Source organism: Chiroxiphia lanceolata, chromosome 11, assembly GCF_009829145.1.
Source record: "Chiroxiphia lanceolata isolate bChiLan1 chromosome 11, bChiLan1.pri, whole genome shotgun sequence".
NCBI lineage: Eukaryota > Metazoa > Chordata > Aves > Passeriformes > Pipridae > Chiroxiphia > Chiroxiphia lanceolata.
In genome coordinates, this window is record NC_045647.1 from 12,332,926 (window position 1) to 12,346,508 (window position 13,583).

Sequence of the window (13,583 nt, forward strand, 5' to 3'; positions counted from 1 at the left end):
TCCCAGGTCTCTTTCTGCCTGGCTGCTCTCCAGCCCCTCTGTGTATGAATATAATGTATATAAATCCTAGGTATTATACATGGGGATCAGAAGAAAGGGTGAGAGAGACCAGAGTCTCACACACATAGATACCCTACGTGCATTTTTAGGGGTGAGAGGATGTCAGGGTGGTATTTTTTACCATTCTCTGTATAAGGTCTTTCTCTCCCTCTTGGGGAGAGAATGGCAGAAAATACAGACACACACACACGGTCAGTTACACATATAGATAAATGAGTGGAGAATGCTCACTGTGTGAATAATGCATGCATGCTTCATGTATGTATATATGCACATATGTGTGTGTATGTATAGCAAGAGAAAGAATGAGCAGTGTGTCTTTAAGGATACATGTATAGATGGGGGGATATGGGGGTGTGTGTGTGTGTGTGTGTGTGTGTGTGTGTGTGTGTGTGTGTGTGAATATCTCTCATTATATATGTTATAATATATGGAAATATATACTCATATATATGTGTATATATAGCAAGAGGGAAGTGTGTGTGTCAACAGTGCTCTCCCTCTTGGTGAGTGTATATGTATATATGCAGCAAGAGGTGAGTGAACAGGTCACTCTCCCCTTTTTATATAAGTATATATGCATATATATGTGCCTGTATTTACAGCAAGAGAGAAGTGTGTGTGTGTGTGTGAGAAGAAATCTCTATATATACATATGTATTTATGTGTGTATATCTATCAATGTATCTAGTTATATTTATATATATATATATATCTCAGATTTTGTGCATGAAAAGCTCTCTATCCTTTTCTAAGTATGTGAATTATGCAGATTTGTGAACAGCTCACATGTTCTTGCTGTGTATATACATATGAGCATGTAAATGGCACTTTAGTTAAATATTTATATATACACATATATAGAGAATTATCTGTGTGAACAGTTTATATATATATATAAGTAGGTATATAGGTTTATCTTTGACAAAAAAGAGCAATGTGTGCATGAGAACATACATATATACACACAGAGAGAATATATATAAAAATATTAACATATACCTGTATATAGTTATGCTTCCCAGAGACTATATATGAGGGGGAAGGGGGGGCAAGATGTAGAGAAAATAATACAAAATTGTGTATGGGTGTGTGTTTTAAAATGTGTTGCTCTTTTTCTTGAGTACATGGGTAAATGAATACTTATGTATAGACCCCCATCAGGAGAGGATAATATGTGTGAACAACTCTCATCATGTGTGTGTGTGTCTATATGTGTGGCAAGAGAGACTCCTGTGTGCATGAACAGCTCTCTCAGTATAGATTTATACATTGGGAGGGGTGCAGAGAGAAGGGGAGGGGAGAAAGTGTGAAAATCCCTCACTCTCCCTGTATATGTATGTATATGTATTTACATATAGACAGAGACTGAGAAAGGAGGGGTGCAGTGGTGGGGGTGTGAACTGAACTTGCAAAGAATATAATGCCTATATATGTGTGTGTGTACACATATATATATATTGAGAATTATGTTTGTGTGCTTGTGAACACTCTCTCTCTGTATATATATGCATATATGTGTGTGCATATATACAACCAAAAGTATTGTGTGTATGAAAACAGTTCCCTGAACAGCTCTTTCAGTGTGCATATATATACATACATCTATGCACACACATACACACACACACACACACACACACACACATATATATATATATATAAAAATATATATATATATATATGCAGAGTGGGGGAAGAGTGAGAGACCTGCTACCTCATCCCCCCAATATCTAAGTATATATGCATATATGTATATACATATACAGAGTGTATGTGTGTGTCTGTGTAAAGCAATAAAGAATTGTGTAATTGTGTGAGTAAACATCTGTCTCTGTATATATGTATGTGTATACATATATACATATATTTATGTATATATTATATATCTATGTGTATATATAAGAAGAGAATTGTGTTAACAGCTCTCTATATCTGTTAGAAGTGTGTGTGTGAGAGAGAGAAAAGTAGGCTTTCTATATGTAGAACATATATATATATGTGTGTTTGTATGCATATATATGTATTCATATAGAAAGAGGGAAGAGTATTATGTGAAAACAGCTCACTGAGTATATACATATGTATGCATAGAATGGAGAGAGAATAGTGTTTCTATAAACAGTATGTGCTTTAATTATATGTGCATATTTGTACATATGTAGATATGGATAGAGAGTGAGAACTGTGCATGAACAATCTCTCTGTATATATATGTATATATGCATATAAGTATTCATATATAAGGCAAGAGAGAGTAGTGTGTCTGTGAGAATGGCTCTTACTATCTCTACTTATGCATACACATAGAGAGAGACTATTTCAACATATGTACTTATTATGCATATATTTATGCATCCCAGAGAATATACACAGGGGGAGGGGGGAGGGAGAGTGATGGAAACTGTGTTTGTGTGTATGAATTGCTCTCATACCTATATATATATGTATATATACACATGCACACATATATACCTATGGTATATAGTCATGTGTGTGTGTGTATATGTGTATATGTGTATATGCATATGGAAAGGGGGTAACTTGTGTGTGAGAGAACAGCTTTCTCTGGATACAGACGTGCGTGTATATATTTATATATCTTGCAAGAGAATCTGCATGTGAACAGCTCTCTCTCCCTAAATAAATGTAATAAATATACATGCAGTGAGCAAATTATGTGTGAATAGCTTTCTACCACCTCTGCATATGTGTATATATATATGTGTGTATAGCATGAGAACTGTGAACACCATCTATATATTTAGTGAGAGAATTACATGTATGAGAACAACTCTCTATATAGAGTATATATGTATATATGCATATATATGTATCCATACAGCAAGAGAAAGGACTGTCATGTGTGTGAAAACAGCTCAGTATATAGATATATATATGTATATATGAAGAGAGAACAGTGTGTGTTTGCGTTTGTGTAAGTAGCACACTAATTGTATTTATATATATGCATTATGTGTGAACAGTCTCTCTGTGTACATGTATATGCATCTATAGAGATGGTATTGTGTGAGAAAAACTCTCACTTGCTCCCTACAGAGCAACATATGTATGTCCATACACAGAGAGAATATACATACATACATATATATATACACATATATATATACACACATATATATATACACATTTATATATACACATTTATGCACCCCAGATATTATACATGCATATGGGGCAAGGAGAGAGACAAGTGATAAAAAATATGTGTGTGAGAGACAATAGCTCTTGCTCTTCTTCTCAGGTTATGTGCACGTGTATCTGAGACAGCAAGAGAGAGAATAATATGTGTGAACAGCTCTGGCTCACTCTGTGCCTGTGTCTCTATGCATGTGTGTATGCATATAGTGAGAGAGAACAGTGTGTACAGATTTGTGTGTGAATAGCTAAGTATAGATTTACATATGCAATTCCTTTTATCAAGGGGGTAGCATGTGTCTGATATCACACAGTTGCTCGCTCTCACTGTGTGTGTGTACATAAATATAGGTGTATGTGCATATAGAGAGGTCAAGAGAGAAAAGTGTCAGAGCTTACCCTTGTATATATATATATATGCATACATTATACATAATGTGTGTGTATAGTGAGACTGCTGTGTTTGAATAGCATGCTTGTTCTCTCATCCCCCGTTTCTATATATGCCTGTATATGTGTATATATAGTGACAGAGAACTGTGTGTGAACCTCTTACACTCTCTCTGTAATATGTATATCTATGTATGTATATGAGAGAGGTGTACATGAACGAGACTCACCCTTTGTGTCTATATAAGTACACATGTATGGGGAGAGAATGTGTGTGTGTGTGTGTGGTGGGGCTATTTTCTCCCATTCTCTGTGTCTCTTTCACACACACACACACACACACACACACACACACACAGCCTCCCCTATACATTCAGCTCAAATATTTATACCTCCATATATTTATACATGTGTGTTCCATTCCCTACCCCCTCTTTAGGAAGGAGAGAGAGGAACCTTCACACTGATCTCCCTGGTGCTCTGCGGGATGGGGACTGGTGCTGGATCCCTGTGCTGGATGCGCTGCCAGCCACCCAGCTGGGGTGAGATCCGTGCAGTCACTGCCCAGCCACATATATTATATTTAAAATATATATTTCTGTCAATATTTTAAAAATATATAGCTAGTTCTTCATGTGTGAGCATGCACTTACATTTATTTTAAATTTACATACAGCTATCACAATAAATAATAACTATTAGATATAACTCATCTGTAATACACGTATGACACACACACTCCCCCTATACAACCACTACCTATAGATGGCTTAGCTGTAAGCTTCCATTCGGCTACAGCGTTACCTTTACATGTCTGCAGGTACGTGTTTGTGTGTTACACACACGTGTACACATTATACATCCCCCCGCTGACAGCCGTGCCGGGGGTGCCGTGTTCCAGGGGTGCTCGCTGGACGCTGCCCGTCCCCGGGGCCGAGCGGCTCCCGTTGGGGGGTCCCGGGGCCGCGGCACCGCTCCTCGGGCTGCGCCCCCTCCTCCCGCCCGAGCGCCCCGCAGCCCCCAGAGGCCGGAAAAACTCATCGCAGAGGTGCTTGGCCACGGCTGCTGCGGGGGGTAGGACCCCGCTGTTCTGGGGGGCTCTCTCCTCGGGGGGGGGGGGACGACACGCACCCCGCTGAGGGATGGGGACACACAGACACACGGCCGGGCAGGATCCGGCGGCTCCAGGGACCCACCACCACCACCGCGGGCAGTCGGGGCGGGGGCTGAGCGAGGGAAATGGCGGAGGGAGCCGGGGGATGGGGAGAGGGGGAGGCGGAGGAGGAGGAAGGGGAGGTGGCGGGGCTGTGCGGGCTCGGAGCAGCGTGCGTGGGCAGGGGGCGGGGTGCGAGAATGTGTGCGGGTGTGACCGTGTGTGTATATATCTCTGTGTACATGTGTGCGTTACACGCGTGTTACATGTGTGTGCATGCCTGTGTTATATGTGTGTGTTACATGTGTGTACATGTGTAGGCGTGTTTGCCCGCCTGTGCACACCCCCCTGCTTGCTGCCCGCGTGTGCGGGCTGCGGGGATGCCCCCGCGCACTCACACCCCGGCCCACCCGTGGCGGGGGGCACACGGATCCCACTCCCAAGGAGCGGGGGAGAGGGACCCCTCCAGGCGTTGGGGGCGTTGTGCATCCTCTGCCCCCCTCTCCCCTGAAGCCGAGTTCTCCCGGTGGGATTTGGGGGTTGGGGTGAACTGGGGGGGGGTGTTTCATACCACCGCTGCTGCCCCCCTCCCAAGCCCACGCGGAGCTGAGGCAGAAGCGGGGCTCGAGCCCCTCGCCCCCCTCCCACGGCGCGCCGGGGCTGCGGGGGCGGCAGCGATTCACAGCCCCCCCACCCTCCCCCCCTTCACTGACCCAGGCCGGGGACCCCCCAACCTCCCGCTCCAGACCCCCGGCCTCGCCGCGCTCCCCGCATCCCTCGCTGCGGGGCGATGCCCACGGAGGATGGGGGGGGCCCACAGGACACGCACCGCTCCCCCGTCGGGGGCCCCGCCCGGGCGGCCGCGGGGCCGAGGGTCGGTGGGGGGGCGGCCCCAGTCGCCGGGGCGGAGACCCCCGGCCTCGGCGCGGCACCTCCGCGCTGCTGCCGGCGGCCGCGGGAGGGCGTCGCCTGTGTTAGTTCCCTCCGGAGAACCCGGGGCCAGCGCCGCCGCCACCGCCCCCCGCCACCCGCCGCCTCCCCCCGCCCGCGGCGGCCCCTCTTGGGCGGCGGGCGGCGGCGGCGGCGCCGCGCGGGGGGGTCGCGGCGAGGCCCCAATCGCCGCCGCGTCGGGCACCCCCCTTCTCGCTGCCGCCGCTGCGCCGGGCGCGCCCCCGAAATCCGGGCGGGGGGCGGCGGGCGGCGCTCGGCGGGGGGCGCGGGGGCGGCGGCGGGGCCGGGGCCGGGGGGGCGCGGGGCGCGGGGCGGGCGGGGCGGCGCGGGGGGGCCCGGCGGCCGCGCGGGAGCCCCGCGAAGAGGCCCCAAGAAGCACAAGTTGGGGCTGGCGGCGGACCAGGCTGTTGTTGTTCTCAACGTGGTCCGCCCCGCGCCCATATAAAGGGCGGCGGCGGCGCCCGCCCCGGCAGAGCGCGGACCGAGCGGAGCAGATACAGCGTGCCCGCCGGGCCTCGCCGCGCCGCCGCTCCCCCCGCCCGCCCCCGCTCCGGCCCGCGGCCCCCCGCACCCCGCACCATGTCGGTAGAGCTGGAAGAAGCCGATCTGCCCCTGACTGAGGCGGAGGAGGCACCGCTCTCCCCGGAGAAGAAAGCGGCCGCTAAGAAGGCGAAAGGAGGCGGCGGCGGCTCCTCGTTGTCGCCGTCGAAGAAAAGGAAGAACAACAAGAAGAAGAACCAGCCGGGCAAATACAGTCAGCTGGTGGTGGAGACGATCCGCAAACTGGGCGAGCGCAATGGCTCCTCGCTGGCCAAGATCTACAACGAGGCCAAGAAGGTAGCCTGGTTCGACCAGCAGAACGGCAGGACCTACCTGAAGTACTCCATTAAGGCGCTAGTACAGAACGACACGCTGCTCCAGGTCAAGGGCACCGGCGCCAATGGCTCGTTCAAGCTCAACAGGAAGAAGCTGGAAGGCGGCGGCGAGGGGGGCACGGGCAGCAGCGCCCACAAGTCCCACAAGAAGGCGACGGCCTCCACGTCCCGGCGGGCGGAGAAACCCGCGGCCAAGAGCAAGAAGCCCGAGAAGAAATCGCACAAGAAGGGAGCCGGCGGCGCGGCGGCGAAGAAGGACAAGGGCAAAGCCAAGAAAGCCACCAAGAAGGGAGCCGCGTCTCCCGGGGGCAAGAAGGTGAAGAAGTCGGCAAAGCCCAAGGCGCTCAAGAGCCGGAAGGCATGAGATCGGGGCGCTGGGAGCCCCCCGCGGCCCCCCGGACTGTGAGCCCCGCGGCACAGACTGCTCTGAGGACAGACCCCAGGGGACCCGCTTTGTCTTTGTGTTGCTGATTCGGCTCCGCAGCCGCCGCCGTGCGCGGTGAGCGGGGCTGCGGCCGCCCCAGCCCCCCCTTCTTCCCCACCGCCTTATTTTTTTTTCTACCCCACCCCCCCATCCCGCCCCGCGGCTTCTCCTCGATCGCGCCCTTTTGTTTTCGGCCGTGCCCTTCCCCGCCTGTAGACGGTTCCCAGCCCCCCTCTTGTCCGCCCGGTTGTTCCCAGGGATTTTTCCCGCCCGGTTTCCATAGCAGCCATTTTGCGGCGGGGCCCCCCCGCGCCACGTGGGCCGGTCCCGCTCCCGCCGCCCGCGCGCGCCCCGCCCGGCCCCGCCCCTTTCCCCGCCGTGCGCGCGCGTGCGTCCCGTGCCTGCTAGCGGCCGCCCCGAAGGGACGCGGCGCCCCCCGCTGCCATGGCAACGGCGCGGCGCGTGGGAGCGGGCGCCCCCTGTCGGCCGCCGGCCGCACCTGCGATGGCCTTCAATGTTTTTGTATGGGTGTGGGGTGGGAGGGGGGAGGGCCCGGGGTAGCGGGGTCTTTATTTTTGATTTGGTTTTTTTCTTTTCATTTATCGTCGTTTCAAATAAATTGTTACAAAACACCGCCGCGCTGACGCGTGTGTGCTCCCTGCAGGTGGGCGGGGACGGGGGGAGGCTGTTCCCCGCGGGCCGGGGTCCGCCCGGCTGCTGATGTGCCAGAGCCCGCGATCCCCTCCGGGGGAAGGGCAGGAGCAGAGGGAAGGTCCCCTGCCATGGAGTCGGGGGAGGAGTGCGGTCCCTGCAGAGCTGAGCTCCCCGGGGGACACCCACAGTACAGACCCCCACCCCAAGCGGGATCGACCCCCCCGCAGCACCCGGCTTGGAGGGGGAGCAGCTCCCAGGGCTCACCCCCGCCTCCCTTCCCGGCCTGGAGGGTCCCCCCCGGCTGGGTCCCCGCGGAGGGAGCGCCGGAGCCCCCCGCGGCCGTGGCTATTTATAGCACCGGCGAGGTTGCGTAAATCGCGGCAGGGATCTGGGCCATCTTGTTCTGCCGGCTGCGGGAGGGCTCATCCCTCGCCCCGGCTCATCGCTCTCTGCGCTCCGGGGACCCTCGGGGCTGCAGGAGAGGGAGACGACGGGAGAGCAGCCCCCGTGTCGGATCCCTGCCGCAGGATGGGCTGTGAGTGCACCCCAGGCCGGCTCTGGTTAAACCCAGCCCGCACCCAAACCATCAATACCAGCCCCACACCAGGGCTTTGCCCCGCTGCCCTCACCAGTCTCAAGCAGGAGCATCGCCCCACAGCTGCTCCAGCCCCGGCAAGGTGCTGTGCCCGGAGCATCAACATGCTTCCAGTGCCTGGGGAACACAGCATGGATCAGCCCCATGCACAGCCATCCCTGTGAGGAGGGGACAGAAGGACAGCAGCCAGCGGTGCCTGGGAACCGCCACAACACGAGGCCATGGCAGGGCCTTTCAGCATTCCTGGGAAAGGAGCAGCCCCTTCCTCCAGGGCCCAGAACCAGCAGGGAGAAGGAAAGAAAGTTTTACTCCCTGAAGCAAAGTCAATCCACTAGATCCAGCAAGAAAAAGCTGCTGGAAGAGACCAGCAATGCTCTGCTCCAGGAAGCTACAGCCTCCCTCCAGATCTGTATTTAGGACAGGCCAGCCACCATCCCACTGCCCATGCGAATCTCACACCAAGCCTGGGTGCCTGCCAGCAACCTCAGGTCCCAGGAGAGAGCTCGTGCTGTCCCAGGAGAGAGCTGCTGCATTCCAGCACCGACCTGCAGCTGTGTCTTAGAGAAGAGCTGACACTGCAGGTTTGAGAGGGGACACCCTCCCCGAGGGCTGACAGTGACACCTGGGGCAGGGGGGTCACCCCCTGTGGTTGGTCAACCCAACCACGTCTCAGGGCACAGCTCCCCTTGGCACTCACCTGCGAGGCAAACAGTGGCTGTAATAACCACCCCTCCAGGTAAACCAGCAGGGCATTCCTGTGGGCAGGTAAGGGCAGTGGGAAGGCAGTGAGCCTCCGGCTGCCCAGCACAGGGACAGCACCACGGTGACACACTGTGCCAGCCCAGCTGGAGCTGTCTTACCTCACAGGCTGGGATGCCAGGAGCCACGATGCTGGATCATCCCCGAGTGAGCTGCCAGAGGTGCTGCCAACCAGGAGGGCCAGGCTCTGGAGAGAAACCCAAGCCCTGAGGACTTCCAAGGGCCAGTGACTCATCTCAACACCCAGACAAATAAAACCAGTCCCAGAGCTGAGGGACTCAGCTGGCAGAGATCCTGCTGCACGTGGCACGATGCACAGCAGCCTCCCACAGCAGGCAGCTGCAGCTCCAGATCTGTGCTCATCTCACTTTCAGGTACCCAAGGAGGCAGGGGAAGAATCCTGCAGCCCCCTGCCCTCTCCTTAAGGGAAGCACAGATCAACAGACACTCTTCCAGGCTTGCTTGACCTTTGAGAAGCCTCTACTGAGCCAAGTCCTTCACATTTTATGAGCTCGGCTGCTCTGGTGCTATTAAGCATTTAGAAGAGAGAGCCAGGACCAGCAACACCAGCTCCAGAAAGCTATGAGACCAGTCTCTGGAGCTGCAGGATTAAAGGTGACCATGTCCACTCCAGCTTTCCAATAAAGATCAAGACTTCCAACTCTCCTGGTCACAACAACATTCAGCTGGGAGGTTCATGAGGTGATAAAGGCCAAGCACTTCAGCAACGCTTGGTGTGACAGACAGGATTTCCTTCGGTCTGGCTTCCAACAGCCCAGCTTTCCCAGCTGGTCTGTCATATGTCTGCAGAGGAAGCTCAGACCACGGCTGGAGCTCAGTGTTGAGGGCACTACGTATACACCAGCACCCAGCCATAGTGCCCACATCACCCACAGTCCTGGGCAGAGCCACACAACGGCCAGGGTGGCTGCAGAGCTCCTCAGGAGCAGTTCCCCTGTCCTTGTTCCTGCCTCAAGTGCTGGCAGTGTGGTTGGCAGGGCAGCAGGCAGGACACTGCCCCACAGAGACCAGCCCAGCACCCCCAGTCCAGCCCCACACAGACCAACCAGCACCCAACTGTGACCCCACTGGGAACTGTCCAAGCTTCCCACAACCCTTCCTCCCCAAAACCCAAGCAGAGCAATGCTGGGTCTGCAGAGTAGCCACCAGGACAGCAAACTGGGAATGTTCAACAAAGGAGAGGGTGTGAGACCAAGAAATAGTCTTCTATCTCCAGGTTCCTCCCTTCCCTTCAGGATCAGCTTTTTTCATCTCTGCCTACTTGTCTGCAAGGTCACCCTGAGGGTCCTGGAGGAGCCCACTGGGAGGAGAAAGCACCTCCAGCACTGGGGGAGGGTCCTGGTCCAGCCTCACTCTTTCTCTGCTGTATCCAGCCAGGAGCAGCCGAGGCTTCCTCTCACTGGTGACAGAGCAACCAGGCAATGTGGCACTCCCATAGCAGGGAGAAGAGCCAGACAACAGTATTATCTGCTCCCGGGATAGGAAAAGACTGTCTGAGAGAAGGGCCTACACAGCCTAGCAGTGGTCCTGTCTGGTGTTTTACTAGTCCTTCCTCTTGGAGAAAACTGAGCCCAGACAACAAGCTGCCACCAGAGCCTGCCAGATTCCATGGGTTTTGTGAGGTGACAAGACACAGCACATTTGACAGCATTCAACAGGGAACCAGTTTAATCAGATATTGGGTTTGCACCGTTCTTTTCAGTATCACAAGTTCTGCATTTTTCTAAGAAATACAAAACACTCTTGGGTTTACAGAACACTGGTCCTGGAGAAAACAAGAGGGAGAGAACAAGACACTCGGATACAGACACATCAACCACCACACTGGGCAGCAGAAAGCAAACTGCTCATCCCCACCTTGCTGATTGTAACAGTCCCTTTACAGGAGGCAGAGAGATCCCAGGGGGGCTGTGCTGCCACAGCAGGGCTGTGCCTCCCACCCATCCGAGGTCAGTAACCGTGGGACACCTCCACACCCCCATTAGCACAGCACCAGTGAACACAAATCGCTTCCACATTCCAGAGTGAAAACCCCCTTCCTAAAGCCGGTTGACAAGCGTCCAGGTTCATCTGCTCTAGATCTAAACATTACACTGAGAGCCGGGGTAAGTTACTTCATCCACGAGATTAACAGCTGATTCCATAGGTCGAACACATGCTACTTAACAGCATATAAATAGGAGATGCTCTTTTTTTACTTAAAAAACACGTGATGAAGGGTCTACGGTCGGGTTGCCTCGACACTGCCGCATGCACACGACTACAGGGCTCACAGAAGCGGCTGCGCCGGGCAGCCAGGAAAGCTGCCTCTGCGTCAGCTATTCCAGGGGTCACGGGACAGCTAGCCTGCCCCCATGCTCACACACTATCCACACAGCCATTAAATAAATACAGTGCTAGCTAGGAGTGGGCTTTGATACAGGTTTTGAAAAGAAATATTAATGCATAGAGGGTTTACAGTTAACACATATCATCGTCACTTTATTTCTCAGAACCAGAAATAGTGCTGAACAAACAAACAAACAACAACAAAAAGGGAGACACAGGATATCATTTTCCAGAAGTGCAACCAGGGTACAGAGGAGCTCTCAGCGAGGCGAAGGGCTTCTGCAGCTGGGAGAGGAGGGGAGCCACGACAGAAGATGGCAGCTCCCGCTCCCGGCGGGCGCCTGACCTTGCGACGCTCTCCGAGGGGATTTGTCACCGCAGCCTCCACCCCACCCTGCCAGCAGGACCCACGGCATGTGGGACCACCGAGCCCCCCAGCACCCACCGAGCCAGGGAGTTGCGGGGAGGTGACTTTGCGGGGGAGTACCCCAGAATAAAAGAGACCTCAAAATAAATAGGACCAAAGCTTCTTTACAGTAGGGCGATGCACTAGCTTTACCAAGAACAAAACTAAGACTAACAGCCACTTCTTGCCAACGGAGAAACTTTTCCTCCTCTTCACATTTTCCAGTCCCCCCGCTCTCGCAGCTGCAGTGCGGCCGGAACGGCATTGCTGGGGATGGAGGGGGGGGGCACGGCAGCAGCGAGTCCCATCCTTACACCAGAACGAGCAGGGCCAGCTGGGGGGGCCCTGCACAGTCCCAGGGCTGGCAGAGGGGAGAGGCAGCCGGGGATACCCGTGTCCATCCCTACGCCAGCCAAAACAATCCTCAGCAGCTCCCAGCAGCTCTGCACCATGACCCAGTCATACGGCTCCAGATATCACCGCTACCAACAGCTGTGATCCAGCTGCCTCCTCCAAAACCACTTCTTCCACAGGGAAGAGGGGCAGGGTGGGGGCACAAGCAGGGCTTAACCTCACCCATGCTCCCCCAGCACCCTGCCGCAGCCCAGGCCGGGGGGGCTAGTGGAGGGCTGGTGGGGTGCTGCCAGGGCTCACCACCCAGCCCGGGCTGAGGGGCAGGACGGGGAACCCCAGCCCCATTGGGAGGAGAGGTGAGGCAGTGGTGAGAAGGGAGCTGGGGGCAGGGGGACGGGGGGCAGCGCTCACTTCTTGGAGCTCTGCGTCTTCTTGGGCAGCAGCACGGCCTGGATGTTGGGCAGGACACCGCCCTGGGCGATGGTCACGCCGCCCAGCAGCTTGTTGAGCTCCTCGTCGTTGCGGATGGCGAGCTGCAGGTGCCGCGGGATGATTCGCGTCTTCTTGTTGTCACGGGCCGCGTTGCCCGCCAGCTCCAGGATCTCGGCCGACAGGTACTCCAGCACCGCCGCTAGGTACACCGGCGCCCCGGCGCCCACCCGCTCCGCGTAGTTACCCTTCCTCAGCAGCCGGTGCACCCTCCCCACGGGGAACTGCAGCCCGGCCCGCGACGAGCGCGACTTGGCCTTGGCCCGCGCCTTCCCGCCGGACTTCCCCCGGCCCGACATGGCCGGCAGGCAGCGGCCCCTCGCCGCCGCCTCTCAAAGCAGCGCCGCGCACAGAGAGTCCCGGCGCCTGCGGGGAGACAAACGCCGTTACACCGCGCCGGGGCCGCGCCGTCCCCGCCCGCGCCGCGCCGCGCCGCGCCGCCCTTACCCGCAGGAGCCGCCGCCGCTCCGCCCTGCGCGCCGCCCGCCGCCGCACTGCCCGCGCTGCCGCCGCCGCGCCGCGGATATCGCCTCCCGCCCGCCGAGCGCCGCGCCCCATTGGCTGCCGCCGCTGCCGCCGCGCCGCCGATTGGTCCCCGCGCCGATCCCTGATTTGCATAGGGCTCGCGGCGCCCCGGCCGTGCCGGCGCCCAGCGCGGGCAGCGCTGCGGCTCTGCCCCGGCTCCGGACGGGCCCGCTCCCCAACCCGCGGAGCGCTTTCGTGGCTGCGCCGCAGCCGAGGAGAGCGGGTTTGGCCGGAGGCCCCGTGGGTGTCCCGGCAGCCCTGCTCCTCACCGGTGCCCCGCTTGCCTTGCCCGAACTCGTGGCCCCCGCCCCGGCCAGCGGGATGCCTCTCCCGGGAGGATGCCAAAGCCTGCGGGCGAGGGGTGACGTTCTGGGGGAAAGAAACCCCCCATGGGAAGCACTACCCTCTCTTGTGTCATCACGCATCAAAGGGGCAAGTTG

The 13,583-nt window shown here is 55.5% G+C and overlaps 2 protein-coding genes across 2 annotated transcripts; one reads left to right on the forward strand and one right to left on the reverse strand.

Moving 5' to 3' along the window:
• Positions 1 to 6,103: 6,103 nt before the first annotated feature.
• LOC116792212 (histone H1x) lies at positions 6,104 to 7,393 on the forward strand. Its single transcript, XM_032698988.1, has one exon. The coding sequence runs from the start codon at positions 6,293 to 6,295 to the stop codon at positions 6,950 to 6,952; it is 660 nt and encodes a 219-aa protein (XP_032554879.1). The 5' UTR covers positions 6,104 to 6,292; the 3' UTR covers positions 6,953 to 7,393.
• Positions 7,394 to 10,691: 3,298 nt separating this feature from the next.
• Positions 10,692 to 13,114, reverse strand: LOC116792114 (histone H2A type 2-B). The gene is made up of 2 exons (XM_032698776.1): positions 13,066 to 13,114; positions 10,692 to 12,984 (listed from the first exon to the last, which is right to left on the reverse strand). Exon 2 carries the CDS (start codon positions 12,915 to 12,917, stop codon positions 12,537 to 12,539), a length of 381 nt encoding a protein of 126 aa, XP_032554667.1. The 5' UTR covers positions 12,918 to 12,984; positions 13,066 to 13,114; the 3' UTR covers positions 10,692 to 12,536.
• Between the last annotated feature and the right edge of the window lie 469 nt (positions 13,115 to 13,583).